The sequence below is a fragment of the Moschus berezovskii genome, chromosome 6, assembly GCF_049115385.1.
Source record: "Moschus berezovskii isolate FMDL1 chromosome 6, NW_MosBer_1.0, whole genome shotgun sequence".
Taxonomy (NCBI): Eukaryota; Metazoa; Chordata; class Mammalia; order Artiodactyla; family Moschidae; genus Moschus; species Moschus berezovskii.
The window spans coordinates 32,717,639-32,739,652 of NC_142465.1; the positions used below are offsets into that span (position 1 = coordinate 32,717,639).

General features: G+C 41.7%; 1 protein-coding gene, 1 long non-coding RNA gene and 1 pseudogene across 7 annotated transcripts in view; 2 read left to right on the top strand and 1 right to left on the bottom strand.

The window, feature by feature from the left end:
• The window catches only part of BIN2 (bridging integrator 2), a 39,826-nt gene that overhangs the window by 5,765 nt on the left and 12,047 nt on the right, over nucleotides 1-22,014 (top strand). For 5 of the 6 annotated variants that reach the window (XR_016037575.1, XR_008681724.2, XM_055394402.2 and 2 more), the window contains exons 2-7: nucleotides 1,497-1,577; nucleotides 15,457-15,511; nucleotides 15,807-15,901; nucleotides 16,489-16,584; nucleotides 19,300-19,407; nucleotides 19,722-19,807. Coding sequence is in view for 4 of the 6 variants with exons in the window: in XM_055394402.2 (XP_055250377.2) it covers nucleotides 1,497-1,577; nucleotides 15,457-15,511; nucleotides 15,807-15,901; nucleotides 16,489-16,584; nucleotides 19,300-19,407; nucleotides 19,722-19,807 (521 nt within the window). In the remaining 2 variants the exon portion in view is untranslated. Of the gene's footprint in view, nucleotides 1-1,496; nucleotides 1,578-15,403; nucleotides 15,512-15,806; nucleotides 15,902-16,488; nucleotides 16,585-19,299; nucleotides 19,408-19,721; nucleotides 19,808-22,014 lie in introns of all 6 variants that reach the window. The other variant, XM_055394403.2, reaches the window with a different exon arrangement.
• LOC129535778 (uncharacterized) lies at nucleotides 1,485-13,793 on the bottom strand. The gene is made up of 3 exons (XR_016037578.1): nucleotides 13,349-13,793; nucleotides 2,500-2,584; nucleotides 1,485-1,604 (listed from the first exon to the last, which is right to left on the bottom strand). It is a non-coding gene; the product is annotated as an uncharacterized LOC129535778 (long non-coding RNA).
• LOC148777578 (protein DBF4 homolog A pseudogene) lies at nucleotides 2,870-3,463 on the top strand (annotated as a pseudogene).

The window sequence follows — 22,014 nt, forward strand, 5'->3', positions numbered from 1 at the left end:
GTAATCTGGAGGGTGGGAAAGGGAAGCTTGGAGAAAGAAAGAAGGCATGAGGGCTGAATGGTAGAACAACAGCAGGTTCCGCAAATCAGCAGGCAAGTTAAGCAAGTTAAGACTCCATGCTTCCACTGAAAGGAGCTTGGGTTCGATCCCTGGTTGGCGAACTAAGATCCCAACAAACCACACAGTGTGACAAAAAAAGAACAACAGTAATAGAAATGTATATAGGTGCAGAAGTTGTAAGTGCTTAGGAGGGACTGATTTACCTTGATTAATGAGATGCAATAGATATGATTAAGTGTCACAAAGAATACAGAGTATGAATTAGGTCATTTTAGATAGTTGCCTGACGATAAGGTAAGAAAGAACATTCCAGAAAGAGGGAATAGCATCTATAACAAGAACAGTACGGCTTATTAGAAAACTAAAAACATCAGTGAGAGAGAGACCTGTAGGAAAAAGGAAGAGTAAGAGCTGAGGCTTAATGAAGGGTCAGATCCAAGAGACCCATGTGTATGCTAGAGTTACAGCTATAACTTGTAGATATAGAGTGGACATTTAACTAAAACATTTGTTGAGCAGATAAATGGAGAATCATTAGAAGGTTTTAAGCAGCAACAAGATAGGCCTATTGTCACAGGCCAAAAAAAACAGTGAGGCCCTGGACTAAAGCCATGGCAGTGAGACTAGAAAACATGGGATGGTTTCCAGAGGTGGACATAGTGAGGGATTCCATGAAGGAAGTGAGAGAGGAGTAGTTGAGGGAAACTCCTGATTCTGACTTGGGCCTGGGGGATGGTGGTGCCTCTTTCCAAACTGGGGGTTACAGGTAGAAGAGTCAGGGCTTTCTTACTTGTTATAAGTGAGTGTCCTCTAGGAGAAGAGAAACTGTATCTTTCCCATTTCTGTGTCCTTTGCATCAGCACTGAGACCACTATGATGGCTGGTTCTCCGGGTCCCAGAGGAGAGGAGGTAGCTATCGATAGCACTCACTTCTAGCTGAGTTTCAAATGCATAATATCAGACTGCTCAGTTTTCCTACAAGGGCCTTCAGAGAAAAGAGTCTCCTACCCACCTCTCTGATGTCTATCTAAAGGAATCTGCTGCTATGGCTGGAAGAGGGTGTCTCATGTGAAAAAATTTCTTCAAAGCTCATGTTTTTAGCCATGTACATTTTGCATTCTTCTAATTAATCCTTATTTTAATATAATACTCTCCCCCCATCCCCACAGAAAACCACTCTAAATAACAATTTCATACCTTATTTATTCTGGACTTTATATATACTCTAGCACATTGCTGAATACCCCAAATTGAGAAGAACCATAAAACATAATTGACTTTTCAGCAACACGCTGTATTTCTAATTCTGTTGGGCTAATATATGTACATCCCTTTAGTTGAATCTGAGACTCTGAGAGAAGCCAGGATCAAATGAGGCCAACAGATAAGAGAGACTTGACTATAACAGTGTGCACCTCTCTGATTTATATTCCCAGGTACTGCAGAAGTTGGGGAAAACTGTGGAGACCAAAGATGAACGGTTTGAACAAAGTGCCAGTAACTTCCACCAACAACAGGTAATCTGGAGGGTGGGAAAGGGAAGCCTGGAGGAAGAAAGAAGACATGAGGGCTGAGTGGCAGAACAACAGCAGGTTCTGCAGATCAGCAAGCATCCCTTCTAACCCATCTAGCCCCAGGAGTCAGGGCCACAGGGTAACCTACCTGCTGCTTATTCTTCCCTTGGGAACCACAGAAAATTACCTTTCCTGTTCCTGCTCACCCTGGTTCGTAGGGGACAGAGAGTGTTTTTTTCTCATGGTGATTTCCCTAGGGCAAAAATCAAAACAAGTGCCTTCCACTTCAGTTTCTGGCATATTCTTTTCCTCAGGCTGCCTCTCTTCTACCCTAGCATCTTCTCATTGCAGTGGCCCTGTGTCTTGTTGCCTCTTGGTCCATTACATGTACCTTACCAAAGCCTTTTATTCTAAAATAATACCTCCATCTATTACCTGTCATTCTCATCAGCAAAACTCCTGCTATCACTGTTGCATCTGTCTTCACTGGATGCTATGGGTAATTTTTTGTAGAAAACTTACATTAAGAAGTGGAAAAGAAGGCACTGCAACCAACTCTGAAAATTCTACAGTGCATATGTGATTAGAACAAGAAAAAATATAATTCATATATAGTAACATTAAAAAAAAAAAGAAGAGAAAGTGGGTAACACTTGGTGGCCTATGGTTGGTGAGAGGCACCTGGCCAGTCACTGGGCCTTGGGAAGCTGTGCTTCCAGAGCTGCTGGATGTTACACCTTCTCCAGACCCAGCATGTGAGTGCCAGGTGACTGCCATGAACTACAGAGCCAGGAGGATCCATAGCAATGCACATTTCCAGGGTGGAGTCCAGGTCAAAAATGAAAAAAAGAACAACCATCTTTGAACTCTCTGAAAACTGATGACAAACCAGAAAAATAGGGAAAAGTATTTTACACTGACTTACCTTCTGTCACCATATCTGAAAAATTGCAAAAGGACAAGATCTGGGAGAGTGAGTTGAAGAATTTCTCAGTAAAGATTTCAGTTACCTAATTTCAAAGGAAAAGTACAGATTTCTTCTTTTAGTAGTTGAAAAAACTAGTGACTGATTTTATTCATTCAAATAGATTACCAAATATCATAGGGAGTAAAAATTCTTCAAACTCATGACATGAAATACTACATGGAACAAAAGAAAAAAAAAAGTATTTACTCAAGAAATCAAGAACTTCTGTACGAGATGTAGGGAAAAGAGTAGGAACTGGCCCACAAAAAGCAAGCACAAGTAGACTCCAAAAGCCTTTTATAAAGGTAAATGACACGAGGTACATCTTATAAGTGAACAATACAGAAACTTTGCACAGAGTAATCACTATCAAGTTGTTGATAATATTGTATCTAAGTTAGTTTTTGACTATAAAAACTGCCAATGTCCCAAAAAAGTCTGAATATAAAGAAAAGCTGGAACTGCAACATACACCTCAGAAAGACATCATGGAAAATAATGAACAGGTACTTGACCAGAGTTTCCTATGTCAAGAAACCCAATAACCGAACAAAACTTTGGGTTTTTTTCAGAACGTGTTTCTCTACCCTTCTTCTATTGAATTGAAAGGACTTGATGAGAAAACATCTAATAAAGTTTCCATTTATGAAAATGACATAAAATTTTACATATCTCCTGCTACATAAAAATGAACAAAAATGCATTCTGGCATTTCTGAATGGAAGTTAATTATACATGAAAATGAAGAACTAAGGGTCGATCACTGTGTAGGATACACACATGTATTCAAGTTTCTAATGTCAATATGGAAAAAACTGCATCTCAACCAGAACAAAAGTTAGATCCTATGCACTTCCCAGCATAGGATCTGAAGGAAAAGGATCTTCATTCTGTATTTGGTCAGGATTCTTGTTACCAGTAAATAGTTCAGGGATGTGTGCTCAGTTGCTCAGTTGTGTCCGACTCTTTGCAGCCCTATGGACATAGCCCACCAGGCTCCTTTGTCCATGGGAATCTCCAGACAAGAATACTGTAGTGGGTTGCCATTTACTTCTCTAGGAGAGCTTCTTGACCCAGAGAAAGAACCTACATCTCTTAGGTCTCCTGCATTATCAGGTAGGTTCGGGTTCAATCCCTGAGTCAGGAAGATCCCCTGGAGAAGAAAATGGCAACCCACTCCAGTACTACTCTTGCCTGGAAAATCTCATGGATGGAGGAGCCTGGTAGACTACAGTCCATGGGATCCCAAAGAGTCAGACAAAACTGAGCGACTTCACTGTCTCTCTTTCTTTTCTTTACCACTAGCGCCACCTTAGTTCAGAGGATTACCTAACAATTCAGGCGAAGGCTCCATCCAGAAGTTCTAGGAATCCAATGATTGTGATGTCAAGAATGCAGAGAGCTTCAGTTCAGTTCAGTCGCTCAGTCGTGTCCAACTCTTTGTGACCCCATGAATCACAGCACGCCAGGCCTCCCTGCCCATCACCAACTCCCGGAGTTCACTCAAACTCATGTCCATTGAGTCGGTGATGCCATCCAGCCATCTCATTCTCTGTCATCCCGGTCTCCTCCCACCCCCAATCCCTCCCAGCATCAGACTCTTTTCCAGTGAGTCAACTCATCACATGAGGTGGCCAAAGTATTGGAGTTTCAGCTTTAGCATCAGTCCTTCCAATGAACACCCAGGATTGATCTCCTTTAGAATGGACTGGTTGGATCTCCTTGCAGTTCAAGGGACTCTCAAGAGTCTTCTCCAGCACCACAGTTCAAAAGCATCAATTCTTCGGCGATCAGCTTTCTTCACAGCCCAACTCTCATATCCATACATGACCACGGGAAAAACCATAGCCTTGACTAGACGGACCCTGGTTGGCAAAGTAATGTCTCTGCTTTTTAATATGCTGTCTAGGTTGGTCACAACTTTCCTTCCAAGGAGTAAGCGTCTTAATTTCCTGGCTGCAATCAGCATCTGCAGTGATTTTGGAGCCCCCAAAAATAAAGTCTGACACTGTTTCCACTGTTTCCCCATACCATCTGGTAAAATCCACTGGAGAGTGAAAATATCATAAAGAAGAAATTTTTTAAAAAATCTGGAACCGAATGCGGAGTTTTATAAGAATACTAAACTTCTTACTATGCAAGAAGAAAACAGAATTTGTAGTTCACAAATACAATCTCATGAATTTGAGCAAGATCTGGGAGATAGTGGAGGACAGAGGAGCCTGGCTTGCTGAAGTCCATGGGGTCGCAACGAATCAGACATGATTTAGTGACTGAACAACAACAGTACAATCTCTACTGAACCTATTTCAGACTAGTGAAAAGAAGTCAGAATTTTTAGGTTACACATGTTACACTGAAAACAATGGTATACGTGACGTTTTAGATATTTGGGAAAAGGGAAATTCAAATAACCTGGTTTTTTTTTCTTTCTTTTTTTTTTTCTTCTAGAATTCCTATTTCTTTTTTTTTTTATTTTTATTGGAGGCTAATTATTTTACAATATTATCAAATAATTTGTTTTGAGTGTTTTTCTCTTCTCTTTCGACCTCTATATTTAGTGGCTTTTAGACTTAAAAAAATAAATAGCTTTCAGAAATGATGAAAACAAAATTCTTGAAATTTTTATAAATTTGTATAAAAATTCTTAAGGTTTTCTTTCTCCCCCCAAGTTTGTTTATAGAACCAAATGTAAATAGTAACAATATATTTTTTGCATTTTTCTGCAGAATTGAATACCTATTATAGAAAAATTATAGAATAAATTTATGGTTCATTTTATTAAAAAGGAAAGAGAGAAGTGTGTACAGAGATTTATTCTTCTATGGGATACTGACTTTCTACCTCTGTGTACCAGGCCTCACATTTATCTCATTTAATTCTGACATCAGTCCTGGAGCATGTGATCTTCTCTTTATAATAGAAGGGAATTATTAACTTAAATGAATATCCAATTGCAATGCAGTTCTGACACTAAATACCCAGAGTTAGTCCAAACATTACAGGTTGAGGGCATAGTTCCCCACCAAACTACCTCATTTCAGACACCAGCCACAAAGCTCCAGAGTTCCCAGGCCACTTGCATTTTTGACCAACTGGTTACAAATTTGGGGGTTCTTACCAGCCACTCTGTTCGTTTCCAAGGCAAACCATTCAATATTACAGTAAAACCACTCTATGCCCCAACCAGTGATGCTGAAGAAGCTGAACAGTTCTGTGAAGAACTATAAGACCTTCTAGAACTAACACTGAAAAAAGAAATCCTTTTCATTATAGGGGAATGGAGTGCAAAAGTAGAAAGTCAAGAGATACCTTGAGTAACAAATGAAGCAGGTCAAAGGCTAACAGAGTTTTGCCAAGAGAATGCACTGGTCATAGCAAACACCCTCTTCCAACATAACAAGAGAAGACTCTACACATGTACATCACCAGATCATCAATACAAAAATCAGACTGATTATATTCTTTGCAGTCAAAGATGGAGAAGCTCTATAGATAGTTAGCAAAAACAAGACTGGGAGATGACTGTGCCTCAGATCATGAACTCCTTATTGCCAAATTCAGACTGAAATTGAAGAAAGTAGGGAAAACACTAGACCATTCAGGTATGACCTAAATCAAATCCCTTACTATTATACAGTGGAAGTGACAAATAGATTCAAGGGATTCGCTCTGATGGAGTACCTGGAGGCAGTGATCAAGACCATCCCCAAGAAAAAGAAATGCAAAAAGGCAAAACGGTTGTCTGAGGAGGCCTTAAAAATAGCTGAGAAAAGAGAAGCTCAAGGCAAAGGAGAAAAGGAAAGATATATCCATTTGAATGTAGAGTTCCAAAGGATAGGAAGGAGAGATAAGAAAGCCTTCCTCAGTGATCAGTGCAAAGAAACAGAGGAAAACAATAGAATGGGAAAGACTAGAGATCTCTTCAAGAAAATTAGAGATACCAAGGGAACATTTCATGCAAAGATGGGCTCAATTAAGGACAGAAATGGTATGGATCTAACAGAAGCAGAAGATATTAAGAAGAGGTGGCAAGAATACACAGAAGAACTGTACAAAAAAGATTTTCATGACCCAGATAGCCTTGAGGGTATGATCACTCACCTAGAGCCAGACATCCTGGAATGCGAAGTCAAGTGGGCCTTAGGAAGCATCACTACGAATAAAGCTAGTGGAAGTGATGGAATTCCAGTTGAGCTATTTCAAACCCTAAAAGATGATGCTGTGAAAGTGCTGCACTCATTATGCCAGCAAATTTGGAAAACTCAGCAGTGGCCATAGGACTGGAAAAGGTCAGTTTTCGTTCCAACCCCAAAGAAAGGCAATGCCAAAGAATGTTCAAACTACTGCACAATTGCACTCATCTCAGAGACTAGCAAAGCAATGCTCAAAATTCTCCAAGCCAGGCTTCAACAGTACGTGAACCGTGAACTTCCAGATGTTCAAGCTGGGTTTAGAAAAGGCAGAAGAGCCAGAGATCAAATTGCCAACATCCGTTGGATCATTGAAAAAAGCTAGAGAATTCCAGAAGAACATCTGCTTTATTGACTATGCCAAAGCCTTTGACTGTGTGGATCACAACAAACTATGGAAAATTCTTGAAGAGATGGGAATTCCAGACCACCTGACCTGCCTCCTGAGAAATCTGTATGCAGGTCAAGAAGCAACAGTTAGAACTGGACATGAAACAACAGACTGGTTCCAAATTGGGAAAGGAGTACGTCAAGGCTATATATTGTCACCCTACTTATTTAATTTATATGCAGATTATATCATGCAAAATGCCGTGCTGGATGAAGCACAAGCTGGAATCAAGATTGCCAGGAGAAATATCAATAACCTCAGATATGCAGATGACACCACCCTTATGGCAGAAAGTGAAGAAGAACTAAAGAGCCTCTTGATGAAAGTGAAAGAGGAGAGTGAAAAAGTTGGCTTGAAACTCAACATTCAGTAAACTAAGATCATGGCATCCAGTCCCATCACTTCATGGCAGATAGATGGGGAAATAATGGAAACAGTGGCTGACTTTATTTTTGGGGGCTCCAAAATCACTGCTGATGGTGACTGCAGCCATGAGATTTAAAGACCCTTGCTCCTTGGAAGAAAAGCTGTGACCAACCTAGACAGCATATTCAAAAGCAGAGACATTACTTTGCCAAAAAAGGCCCATCTAGTCAAAGCTATGGTTTTTCTAGTAGTCATGTATGGATATGAGAGTTGGACTATAAAGAAGCTGAGTACTGAAGAATTGATGCTTTTGAACTGTGGTGTTGGAGAAGACTCTTGAGAGTCCCTTGGACTGCAAGGAGATCCCACCAGTTTATCCTAAAGGAAATCAGTTCTGAATATTCATTGGAAGGACTGATGTCTACTTTGGCCACCTGATGCGAAGAGCTGATTCATTTGAAAAGACCCTGATGCTGGGAAAGATTGAAGGCGGGAGGAGAAGGGGACAACAGAGGATGAGACGGTTGGATGGCATTACTGACTCAATGGACATGAGTTTGAGTTAGCTCCAGGAGTTGGTGATGGACAGGGAAGCCTGCCGTGCTATAGTCCATGGGGTCAAAGAGTTGGACATGACTGAGCAACTGAACTGACTGGCCACTCAGCTTCCATAATTCACTGGAATGACTCACAGAACTCAGGAAAGTGCTCTCCTTACAATTACAGTTTTATTATAAAGGGTACAAACCAGGACCAGCCAAATGAAGAGACACACAAGGGGAGGTCTGGGAGGGTCCCAAGCATGAAGCTTCTGTGTTCTCAAGACATTTTACTTTCCCAGCATGTTGATATAAGATTACCAACCAGGGAAGCTTACCTAAACTTCAGATGTCTAGAGTTTTTATTGTGATTTCATTACATAGTGAATCACAGGCCATGTGATTGAACTTGATCTCTAACTTCCCTCCTCTCCTTTCCCCTGGAGGTCATGCTGATATCACCTATCTGAAAGCCCCAACCTCCTAATCACATGGTTCACATTTCTGGCCTGACCAGCCACCATCCTGAGTCATTTATTTAGCATAAACTCAGGTATGATCTGAGAGATCCACCGTGAATATCTTAAAAAGAACTTAGACAATCCCAAGAATTTAGAAGTTACTTCTCAGAAACCAGGGCCAAAGACCGGTCAAATTCTTTATTGTCCTATATCAGTTAACTGAATTATATGGAAAATAATTCTTTTAAATTAATTTAAAAGCACATTAGTTATAATCTAATTCAGTAGTTGACTGTGTCAGAATCATTTGAGAAATGTTTTTAAATACAGCATCTCCAGTAGTAGAGCTTGGGAATCTGTATTTTTAAACTTGTTTTAATGGAAGAGTTCAGATATATACTAAGAAAAACCTTTCTTGTTTCATGTTGATACAGATGAAATCTTGTTTCATCTGTATCTCCACCTACTTTCCCCATCCTTGATCATCATGAAGCAGATTCTAGATATTTTATCTATAAAAATTTTATTATCAGTCTCTAAAGATAAGGACTCTTAAAATTTCACCACAAAATCATTATCACATCTAAAAATATTTTTTTTATAAAACATTGACTCATTACAACAATGAGTTTTTTTTAATTTTTTTGGAGATATTTAAATTATAAATATCAAGAGGAAATTCCCTGATGGTCCAGTGGTCTCAGAGCCAAAGGCCCAGGTTCAAGCCCTAGTTGGGGAACTAAAATCCTACAAACCACATGGCCAAAAAAAAAAGTATATTAAGAAAAAAAAAGAATTAAAAAACAATGGTTTCACACTGTCCCGTGCTACAACTGCTGTTTTTTTATACTTACAATTACTTTGCTGTGTATGTGTAAGATCTCTAAATATATCCACAACAAATAAATAGGTTTACAAAAGTGTTATTATTCCATTCATATGGTTTTATAACTTGCCTTTTTCACTTTACAATACAAATATCTTTCAAAATATTTCAGGTTAAATATCTGGCTTAAAACATATTTTAGCAGTATCTTAAAAATATCTGAAAAAATATCAGTAATTTCTTAATATCATAAAATATGCAGTGTTCATACTCCTTGATTTGTGTCACTTTTAAAAAATAATTTGTTTAAATAAGCAATTTGTTGACATATTTAATAAATCTCTTAATCTGTAGGTTTCTTATCTCTCCTTTTTGCAGTTTATTTATGGATGATACTAGGTTGTTTTTCCTGCAGTTTCTAAATTTTGCTGATTGAATCTCCCTGATACTGTTTAACATGTTACTCTCCTTCTTGTATTTTCTGTAAATTAATAGTTAGATTTAGAGAGTTGATGAGATTCAGATTTTTGTTTTTGTTTGTGTTGGAAGCAAGAATACTTGTTATTATAGGTTTTACATTCTTCCATTGGAGACACATAGTGTGTGATTGTGGAGAAGGCAATGGCACCCCACTCCAGTACTCTTGCCTGGAAAATCCTATGGATGGAGGAGCCTGGTGGGCTGCAGTCCATGGGGTCGCGAACTTTCACTTTTCACTTTCATGCATTGGAGAAGGAAATGGCAACCCACTCCAGTGTTCTTGCCTGGAGAATCCCAGGGACGTCAGAGCCTGGTGGGCTGCCGTCTGTGGGGTCACACAGAGTTGGACACGACTGAAGTGACTTAGCAGCAGCAGCAGCAGTGTGTGATTGTGTCCTTTTTTGTGTGATATTAACAGCCATCAGTTCAGTTCAGTTCACTCACTCAGTCCTGTCCGACTCTTTGCGACCCCATGAATCACAGCACGCCAGGCCTCCCTGTCCATCACCAACTCCCAGAGTTCACTCAAACTCATGTCCATCGAGTCGGTGATGCCATCCAGCCATCTCACTCTCTGTCGTCCCCTTCTCCTCCCGTCCCCAGTCTTTCCCAGCATCAGTCTTTTCCAGTGAGTCAGCTCTTCACATGAGGTGGCCAAAGTATTGGAGTTTCAGCTTTAGCATCAGTCCCTCCAGTGAACACCCAGGACTGATCTCCTTTAGAATGGACTGGTTGGATCTCCTTGCAGTCCAAGGGACTCTCAAGAGTCTTCTCCAGCACCACAGTTCAAAAGCATCAATTCTTCGGTGATTAACAGCCATAGGTGATCATTAACTAGAGTATCTGTTTTACATTAAGCTTTCTAAGTAATTATGACATAGCAGTGGGAGAACAGCATTTGGCCACCACCGATCTAGTCTAACTCCATCAAGGGGAAATAGGATCTGATTGAGAGGGAGGTAATCTAATCAAGGGAACATAACTTAAGAGCTGCAGAGCTAGGATTCAAACTTAAAGCTTTTGCTTTTTTCCCCCATACCTCACATGGAGGCCTCCCTGGGCCTGTTCTCAACTCCAGCTGCTGCTCTGCTTCCAACTCCAAGATAGGAAGCATACTTTGAAAGGTTTCTGACTCTTGGCCCATCTGGCCCTCAGTTCTTTCTCTGCCTTACAGGGTGGACCTGGAATGGCAGATGTGTGGGTAGAAAAGGTAGAAGATGAAGGAAGAACCATCAAGAAGAGTAAGAGGATCAGATGGGACAACCCCCTCAGTATTCCCTGTGTGAGCCCACCAACTAACTGTCACTTGAGCGGGGAAATACATTTGAGAGATGAAATGGAGTTAGATTAGGAATAAGGGAAAACATTTCTCCTGAGAGAATGATGCACCTACAGTAACTGGTGTTTGAATATGCTTGGAAAGTTTAATTAACAACCATTTCATAGGTACTTGCTACATACAAACGATACAGCACCCCTGTGCTCAAGGCTCTCACAGTTTAGGGAGAAAAACAGTGAATATACAGTCGGGTCTGAAGCTGGACTTGGGTGTCTAAAATGAACAGGAGGAAAAAGGACAAGGTTACGGCAGTTGGGCTTCCCTGATAGTTCAGTTGGTAAAGAATCTGCCTACAATGCGGGAGACTTGGGTTCAGTCCCTGGGTTGGGAAGATCCCCTGCAGAAGGGAAAGGCTACCTACTCCAGTATTCTGGCCTGGAGAATTCCATGGACTGTATGGTCCATGGGGTCGCAAAGAGTCGGACATGACTGAGCGACTTTCACTTTCAAGGAAATTGAAAGTGAGTGAAGTTTTCCAGAAGTTGGACCAGCTGGTCATGTGCCCTACCTTTCACCTGCAACCAGTTTATAGGTGAGCTTTTTATTAATAAATAAATATTACTCCCAGACTACCCAGCGAGATTTCAAGGCTTTGACACTTGCCTGGGTGCATAATCAAATTTTCATAAGTAATTTTTCTTTGAGGACTCTGCTTATTTCCCCCTTTCCCTTTCCTCAAAATGTATTATATAGGAAGAATTATTTTCCTCAAGCAGCATTTTTATCTCTTACTTCTGGTAGTGACAGCTGCTTCCAATTCATTGCCTTTAAAATCACATCTAGGGACTTCCCTGGTGGTCCAGTAGTTAAGAATCCACCTGCCAATGCAGGGGACACAGGTTTGATTCCTGATCCAGGAAGATCCCACGTGCTGCTGGGCAACTAAGCCTGTGCGCCACAACTACTGAGCCCACATGCCTAGAGCCCATGTTCCACAAGAAGAGAAGCCACTGCATTGAGAAGCCCGAGCAACACAACCAGAGAGCAGTCCCTGCTCATCACAACTAGAGGAAGCCCGCACACAGCAGCAAAGACCCAGCCAAAAGTAAATAAATTTAAAATCACATCTAACAATCTAGCTTCATCTTTCCCTCTTGGACCTCTATTAGATCAAGAACTGTCAACACTTGCTGAGGATGCTCTTATTTGGCTGAGTGTTTGTGTTTCTCTGAGTCTGTTTTTCTCCAGCAAGTTGGGAACCCCAGGATGGACTCCTCCATCCTCAGAACCCCAGTCTGTTAGGACACAGCTCTGTCTACCTGAGTGCTTAGCACAAGCTTCTAGAGTGAGTGATTCATTAACTGAGGGCTGGGACTGTTTGTTTAAGGGATAGGAAGGATGAACTCAGACTCTTTGTGATGACATCAAGAATTTTGCAAGGATTTAGAGGCTGGGAAAGATTGAAGGCAGGAGGAGAAGGTGACAACAGAGGATGAGATGGTTGGATGGCATCACCAACTCAATGGACATGAGTTTGCATAAACTCCGGGAGTTGGTGATGGACAGGGAGGCCTGGCATGCTGCAGTCCATGGGGTCACAAAGAGTCGGACACAGCTGAGCAATTGAACTGAACTGAGAGAGCAGAAGTGATAAAATTATAATATTTAGAGCCAGAATTAACATTTAGAGCTAGGCTTAGTTGATATTTATAGATGAGGAAATTAAAGCCAGAGAAGTAGAATAACTTGCTAGTTGGTAGCAGAAACAAGTTTTTGACTTCCAGACAAGTGGGAGGCTAAGACTGTCAGAGCCCCATCTGTCCAGAGAGAAAAAAGATGCTGGGATTATTCAGCCTGGAGATATTATTTCAGGTCAAAGAAATAAAATGACGCTGGTCCTGTCCCACGTCTCTAGCACCCACTACCAACACCGCACACACTCTCTCTGTCTGTCTGTCTCTTTCTCTCTTCATCTCCCCAAAGGAAAGAGCAGGAGCATACAGGAAGAACTTTGACCAAGACACTTGATCTAAAACACAGAAATGGAGTTGGGCTTTTGTGAGGTGCAGTGGAGGGTAGAAGCATTCCTGTCTTAAGGACAATGGTATAAATAGTACCCTTAGTTTTGAATAGTATACATATAACCTGCATCATCATACATGGTAGCCTTGATTACTGATCTGGTTTTTCAGGCCATATCTAATGGGATAAAAAATTAAGAATTTCATTTGTAGAAATTATGCAAGATAGTTTAACAGTTTTTATTACTCACATTTGTATTCTGGAGATCAAATCTTCATGGTGAAGTAGAAAGTTGAGTCCATGTTATTTCCTTTCAAAAAAGAAATTAAAATCCTTGTTAACATATAAAATCTCCAAAACTCTTTCAAAGCATGGTTATCATATTTTCAAAACTCTCAAAGTTATACCCACCTACCGTATCCATGTTTAAAACATATTATGTACGTCTTAGACTGTTTAAACTTTTTTCCGTGAATGACAAAGCAAAGAGGAAGTGAGACATCTTTCCTGGTGAATGCTGTTTCTGAATTTTGCTAACTGAATCTGTCTCTGTCACGCTATTACAAGCACTTTCTCAAGGTCACCCGTGACCTCCAGTTACCAGGTTCAATGATTTACTGATTCTTCATGCATTCTAACCTCTCTGTTGCATCTTACCCTTCTTCTGTCAGGATGTTCCCTTGATCCTTGTTTGCTGTTCCTCACATACGATCCCAGTTCTCCCACCCGTCTGATGGTGCCTCAGATTCCCTTGAGACTATCTGTGTCTTTGTGTCCCTTGAGCCCTGGCTTGCAGCCCCTTGAAAGAGACTTTTAGCCTGAGGTATGGTTAAGAGTTTGAACTGGCTTAGAGGTGAGCTCTGGAGGCAAGAAGATGAATGATAATCATCTAGCTTCCTTTGTTTACTTGACCAAGTAGACCTAGTTTTTCTGCTGCTGAAATTAAGTAATAATGATTTTTCCCACAAACAGTTCCACAGTTTTAACTTTTATATTATGAGATAGAATTTTGTGAGTTTTCAGCTTTTTTCTCATAAATTTTTTATACTCTAGGTATACTCAACAGCCTACCTATAATGAACATAAGCGAATAAAACAAGCAAACATGTTCACAAGTATTTTTATGATGTACCGCAAAATGCCTCTTAGCTCAGATCATCTGAACAGAGGACCACTGCGCAGGTCTGCAGGCCTGACCCTGTTGAATACCCTTGACGTGGACTGTCCATTCAGTCCTACACTCCAATCATTGGGTGTGTCAGTCTCCAAAAGGCTGATGGCCTGAGGTCAAAACTCCTTCTCACTCGATTCCTAGAAACTAGAATTCACACAGAGGAAGGAGTCCAGATGTAATGGGTCTTAGGCAACACCATGAGGAACAATTGAGGAAGCCTATGAAAAAGAAGACCATGTGAAATACGTCTTCAGAGCTGTGTGCAAGAGAGATTAGCTCTGAATACAGAAGGCCAGCCTAGGACCAGTGGGCAGAAGTTCTAAGAGAGCTATTAAAAACTGAAGTGCGAACACAACCTTGTAAATCAACCTTACTCCAATAAAAAGTAATTAAAAAAAAAAAAAACTATACATTGGTCCGTGGTAAACAGTCTGCCTGCCAGTGCAGGAGATGTACAAGATGCGAGTTTGATCTCTGGGTAGGGAAGATCCCCAGAAGGAAATGGCAACCCACTCCAGTGCTCTTGCCTGGGAAATCCCATGGACAGAGGAGCCTGGTGGGCTACAGGCCATGGGGTCGCAGAGAGTCAGACCCGACTGAGTGACTAAGCACACATGCACGCACATTGGTCAGAATCTTCCTGGAGGTGACACAATTTAGTCTCATGACAGTGAACCTAAATTTTCACAAGACCTACATATAATTACGCCTGGTAAAGAGTGTTGTTGATTAAAGCATAAATACCAAAAGAAAAAAGGAAGTGCAGGGAAGGACAGGAGTGGCCTGTGTCAGAGTACAAAGAAAGAAGGGAGCCTGGTTTCTGCAGAAAGTGGTAGCAGTTTATCTACCCAGAGAGGACAGAGTCAGCCAGAGGGTCACATAGATAGCGTCACCCTTAAATTCCAACAGAGGAATTTAGGTGGGGGTTCTCGTTCACTGGTGAGAAAACCGAGGAAAAAACACATGCCAGTACAGTGGGAGCAATTTCACAACTTAAAATTTATCCCAAAGCAGACCACCTGCAACTTCTTGGTAAAGAGAATAGAAGCTGGTATATAACATTTGCAAACGTTTGAAGAAATTCCAGGACTGATTTCTGCTTTTAACCTACTTTTCAACCTTGACCCCTAGAGCATCTTTCCAGATGTATCTCTTTAGTCACCAGAGGCACTTCTCCCTTTCAGGCAGAAGGTCATAAGCTATACAAGGACCTGAAGAACTTCCTCAGTGCAGTCAAAGGTGAGTATCAGGGAGCACAGGGGGATTCAGGTGGTGTTTATGCAGCTACTAAGAGGTCTGGGGGATGGAAAAAAAGCCAGCCATACTCAGGCTTTTCATCACTTGCCTGTGCCTGACCCCTGGAACTTTGTGGACCAAGGAGGAGTAACTTTTCCTATCCAACCCCACCCAGCTTCCCTCACTGATAGCCCAGACCTACGGAGTTTGCCCTTTTGGATTAGCCCCATTGATTCACCTGTCACCTATATGATTACGTCAGACTACTTTACAGTAGCACTGAGTTCTCTCCTTTCAGTGATGCATGAAAGTTCAAAGAGAGTGTCAGAAACGCTGCAGGAGATCTACAGCAGCAAGTGGGACGGTCATGAAGAGCTGAAGGCCATCGTGGCGGTAAGAGTATTCTGGGCTGTACAGCTCTTCAGCAGTCACCCTACCCTCATCTCAGCCTCATCCCAGCTCCTCTGTCCGAGCAAACAGGAGAACAAAGGAGCTAATTCACACTGTTCATTTGTATAGTCGTGGTCGTAGGTGGTAGGAAGGAGCTGTAACTATGAAGGTAAAAGCAAGTTTCCCCTAATCTGTGGATTCCTCTTTTTTTATCATCTTCCTTTCTTGAAAACCTTAGATTTTACCTACACAAAACCCAGTTGGTTGTTTTTGAAAACTAACTTTATGCAGTCATTTGCTTCCAAACTTCCCTATCCTTCAAACTCTAGAGTCCAAGATTGTTCTTAATCCCTAGAATGTATGTCCAGTCTCTTACAGGGCAGTTCCCTGAGGAAGAGCTGTCTCTTCATCTGATTTTTCCCCCGAGTTCAAAATGATCTTTTAAAAATATTGGTCCTCCAAAAATATATATATATATATTGGTGCTCCAAAAGGAAGTTTGTTGCAGGAAGAATTGGGATATTTCCCTGGAGTGAAGTTGCTGTTGAGAAGCAGGGCCCTTACCACTGCCCTCTGCCTCTATCCTACAGAATAATGATCTCCTTTGGGAAGACTATGAAGAGAAACTAGCTGACCAGGCTTTGAGGACCATGGAAAACTATGTGGCCCAGTTCAGTGAGATTAAGGTAATCAGTTTACAGCATTAAGGATGGGTTATGGGTGGTCCATTAGAAGACATGATCTCCAGGGAACATCCCCTGGAGAAGAGAATGGCAATCCACTCCAGTATTCTTGCCTGGAGAATTTCATGGACAGAAGAACCTGGTAGGCTCTGGTCCAGGGAGTCACAAAGAGTCGGACATGACTGAGTGACTGTCTCTTTCACTTTCACTTGGTTAAAAGTACAAGTAGAGTTAGAGCCCATGGTTAGGAATGAAGTTGGGTAGGTTAGGAAAAAGACTGAAAGTTGAGGGTTTACACAGAGGTTAGGGTGAAGGGTCAGAGACAGAGTAAAGGTTGCATTTAGATTTAGATTTCAGTGAACTAGATTTGGGCTGATTTTGAATTAGATCCAGGTCAGAACATCCCTTTTTGTTGTGAGAAACAGCTGGTGGGACTAAAGATATTTATTGTAGAGAAGAGAAAACTTAGAGGAGTCATAATAATTATCTTCAAATATTTGAAAGCCTGTTACGTAAAAGAGGGCTTCAGTCTGTTCTAAACTGTTCCAGAAAGTAGAATTAGAATTCATTAATTTATTCAACTCATATTTATTAAACATCTACTCTGTTGAGCAGTGTGCTGGTTTTAGATTAATATAGGAAGAAATTAAAGGAAGCCTCACTTAAATTTCTCATAGCTAAAGCTTTCCAAAAAAGAAATGAAATCTACTGAGAGATAGTGAGTTGTCTGTTCTCTGTTCAAGCAGAAGTCTAACTACTTCTTTTCTTGGATATTGCAGATAAGCTTTGTGAATTGAATAGGAAGTTGGGTTAGATAATGCACAAGATCCTTTCAAGTTCTGTGGTTGAGAGAACAAGACAAAGCCATCACCATGGTTTGCTCTCCCTGGTGTAATGTGTAGTTGGTGTGAGACTGAGTCAATGTCCTCTCAGAGCTCATAATAGTTTGCCATTTTCATTATTATGCTTTAGGATTTCAAACTACTTTATATTCAGCATTTGAGCTTTAAAATAACACTATGGGGCAGCTGGGCTTCCCTGGTGTCTCAGTTCAGTTCAGTTCAGTCGCTCAGTCATGTCTGAGTCTTTGCAACCCCATGGACTGCAGCACACCAGGCCTCCCTGTCCATCACCAACTCCTGGAGTTTACGCAAACTCATGTCCATTGAGTCAGTCATGTCATCCAGCCATCTCATCCTCTGTTTTCCCCTTTTCCTCCCGCCTTCAATCTTTCCCAGCATCAGAGTCTTTTCAAATGAGTCAGTTCTTCACATCAGGTGGCCAAAGTATTGGAGTTTCAGCTTCTGCATCAGTCCTTCCAATGAATATTCAGGACGGATATCCTTTAGGATTCTTAAAGAAATGGGAATACCAGACCACCTGACCTGCCTCCTGAGAAATCTGTATGCAGGTCAGGAAGTAACAGTTAGAACCAGACATGGAACAACAGACTGGTTCCAAATTGGGAAAGGAGTACGTCAAGGCTATATATTGTCACCCTGCTTCTTTAACTTATGTGCAGAGTACATGAGGAGAAACGCTGGGCTGGTTGAAGTACAAGCTGGAATCAAGATTGCTAGGAGATATATCAATAACCTCGGATATGCAGATGACACCACCCTTATTGCATAAAGTGAAGAAGAACTAAAGAGTCTCTTGATGAAAGTGAAAGTGGAGAGTGAAAAAGTTGGCTTAAAGCTCAACATTCAGAAAACTAAGATGATGGCATCTGGTCCCATCACCTCATGGGAAATAGATGGGGAAACAGTGGAAACAGTGACAGACTTTATTTTTGGGGGCTCCAAAATCACTGCAGATGGTGACTGCAGCCATGAAATTAAAAGACACTTGCTCCTTGGAAGAAAAGTTATGACCAACCTAGATAGCATATTAAAAAGCAGAGACATTACTTTGTGAACAAAGGGCCATCTAGTCAAAGCTATGGTTTTTCCAGTAGTCATGTATGGGTGTGAAAGTTGGACTATAAAGAAAACTGAACACTGAAGAATTGATGCTTTTGAACTGTGGTGTTGGAGAAGACTCTTGAGAATCCCTCGGACTGCAAGGAGATACAACCAGTTTATCCTAAAGAAAATCAGTCCTTGGTGGCTCAGCGGTAAAGAATTCATCTGCCAGTGCAGGAGACATGAGTTTGATCCCTGGGTCGGGAGGATCCCCTGGAAGAGGAAACGGCAACCCACTCCAGAATTCTTGCCTGAGAAGTCCTATGGATAGAAGAGCCTGGCAGGCTACAGTCCATGGGGACACAAAAGTCAGACACGAGTGAGCAACTAAACAACACAGGGCAGATGAGGCTACTGAGGCTCCGAAAGAGGCATGCCTTGCCCTGGGTGACAAGGCGAATAAATGGTAGTGTTGGGAGTAAAACCCCAAAACTCCTGACTTTCAATTTAGTAGGTTTCTCAAGACCATTTCTTCAAGGTGCTGATTAGAAACAAGTTTCTAATAGGGTCATAGGATATGTTGCAGTTCAGTGCAGGCTCCCAGGTGCTCTGGGGGATTGCCCTCTATTCTCTTCCCCTGAGAATTCCCCATTCTTTCCAGATAATGAGGGAGATCCCTGAGCACAAAACCCTGTTAGAAAGTACAATAAAATTTGATAATAGGAAAGGAATGCTGCCTCTCTGATACTCTGTTACCAACATCCTGGCCACTTAAAAGTGAGCATCAAGGTCCTCTCTCTTGACTCTGTGTTAGGAAAGAATCGCCAAGCGGGGCCGGAAGCTCGTGGACTACGACAGTGCCCGACATCACCTGGAGGCGGTACAGAATGCCAAGAAGAAAGACGAGGCCAAAACAGCCAAGGTAGGAAAAAAAAAAAAACCCTGGTAAAACCTTCCTGCCTTCCCTTTCCCCACAATGGTGGCAGGTGGTTGAGCCAAGTTCGGTTTAGGAAATGATAAATTCAGCCTCCAGTGTCTTGAAGGAAATCCTGTTTCCTCTGGCACCAATGCTCTCAGGATAGTCAGACTCAAGGCTGGGGAGGACACAGGTCTTGGAAAGGAAAGGCATGTTTCCTAGTAATCCTAGTCCCTGAAAAAATGCAGAAGAGAGAGGAAGCAATCTCTAGCTTTGGGTTCAGGAATAAGGGGAATTGGTCTGTCTCTCTTACTACCTAGGCAGAGGAAGAGTTCAACAAAGCCCAGGTTGTGTTTGAAGATCTGAACCAGGAACTACTAGAGGAGCTGCCTGTCCTTTATAACAGGTAATGACTGAGTTCCTCATGATGTACTCTGCATATAAGTTAAATAAGCAAGGTGACAATATACAACCTTGACGTACACCTTTTCCTATTTGGAACCAGTCTGTTGTTCCATGACCGGTTCTAACTGTTGCTTCCTGACCTGCATACAGGTTTCTCAAGAGGCAGGTCAGGTGGTCTGGGATTCCCATCTCTTTCAGAATGTTCCACAGTTTATTGTGATCCACACAGTCAAAGGCTTTGGCATAGTCAATGAAGCAGAAATAGATGTTTTTCTGAAACTCTCTTGCTTTCTCCATGATCCAGCGGATGTTGGCAATTTGATCTCTGGTGCCTCTGCCTTTTCTAAAACCTGCTTGAACATCTGGGAGTTCACGGTTTACATACTGCTGAAGCCTGGCTTGGAGAATTTTGAGCATGACTTTACTAGCGTGTGAGATGAGTGCAATTGTGCGGTAGTTTGAGCATTCTTTGGCATTGCCTTTCTTTGGGATTGGAATGAAGACTGACCTCTTCCAGTCCTGTGGCCACTGCTGAGTTTTCCAAATCTGCTGGCATATTGAGTGCAGCACTTTCACAGCATCATCTTTCAAGACTTGAAATAGCTCAACTGGAATTCCATCACCTCCACTAGCTTTGTTCGTAGTGATGCTTTCTAAGGCCCACTTGACTTCACATTCCAAGATGTCTGGCTCTAGGTCAGTGATCACATTATCGTGACTATCTTGGTCGTGAAGATCTTTTTTGTACAGTTCTTCTGTGTATTCCTGCCACCTCTTCTTAATATCTTCTGCTTCTGTGGAAGAAGCACAAGCTGGAATCAAGATTGCTGGGAGAAATATCAATAACCTCAGATATGCAGATGACACTACCCTTATGGCAGAAAGTGAAGAGGAACTCAAAAGCCTCTTGATGAAAGTGAAAGAGGAGAGTGAAAAGGTTGGCTTGAAGCTCAACATTCAGAAAACAAAGATCATGGCATCTGGTCCCATCACTTCATGGGAAATAGATGGAAAAACAGTGGAAACAGTGTCAGACTTTGTTTTTTGGGGCTCCAAAATCACTGCAGATGCTGATTGCAGCCATGAAATTAAAAGACGCTTGCTCCTTGGAAGGAAAGTTATGACCAACCTTGATAGTATATTAAAAAGCAGAGACATTACTTTGCCGACCAAGGTCCGTCTAGTCAAGGCTATGGTTTTTCCCGTGGTCATGTATGGATGTGAGAGTTGGACTGTGAAGAAAGCTGATCGCCGAAGAATCGATGCTTTTGAACTGTGGTGTTGGAGAAGACTCTTGAGAGTCCCTTATACTGCAAGGAGATCCAACCAGTCCATTCTAAAGGAGATCAATCCTGGATGTTCATTGGAGGGACTGATGCTAAAGCTGAAACTCCAATACTTTGGCCACCTCATGAGACGAGTTGACTCACTGGAAAAGACTCTGATGCTGGGAAAGGTTGGGGGCGGGAGGAGAAGGGGACGACGGAGAATGAGATGGCTGGATGGCATCACCGACTCTGTGGACATGAGTTTGAGTGTACTCCGGGAGTTGGTGATGGACAGGGAGGCCTGGCGTGCTGTGATTCATGGGGTCGCGGAGAGTCGGACACGACTGAGCGACTGAACTGAACTGAATGACTGAGTTTCAGAAGAGGGCTGGATCCCAGGCCCTGGGCAGCCCAAACTGTTGCCTCCTGAAAAGAGCCCTGGTCCAAGAATGGAATGTAGCTTCAGCACTGCTCCTCACTTGTTGGGGGTTATTAGGCTCACCACCTTATCTCTGGACCTTGCTTTCTTCATCTGCAATTCAGAGATTCTTTGCCCTACCAGCTTTTCTAGGTTTAAAGACAAGATAGGAGAGATCTTGGCAAGTAAAGTGCTGTCATCATGCCTGCTAGGAGTATCTGGTTTTATGCTTGAGTGTGTATTGTTTTAAACAAGCTTGATTCGTGAACATCTAGATTCACATAGAAGATAAACCATGGGATGAGTGTTCCCATTAATGAAGATGTCTTTGCTTCACAGTAGGTAAAAATGTTTTAGATATAAATTTCCCACACTGGAAGAGGAGTCTGATCAGAAGTTCTATTTGTATCCTATTTTCTTTTCATTGTACAAGATATGCTTTAATGCAGTTGTAGTCAGAGTATTTTATATTGTCACTTTATATTAGTCTATGAATGAGGGATCCTTTATAAGACTACATGT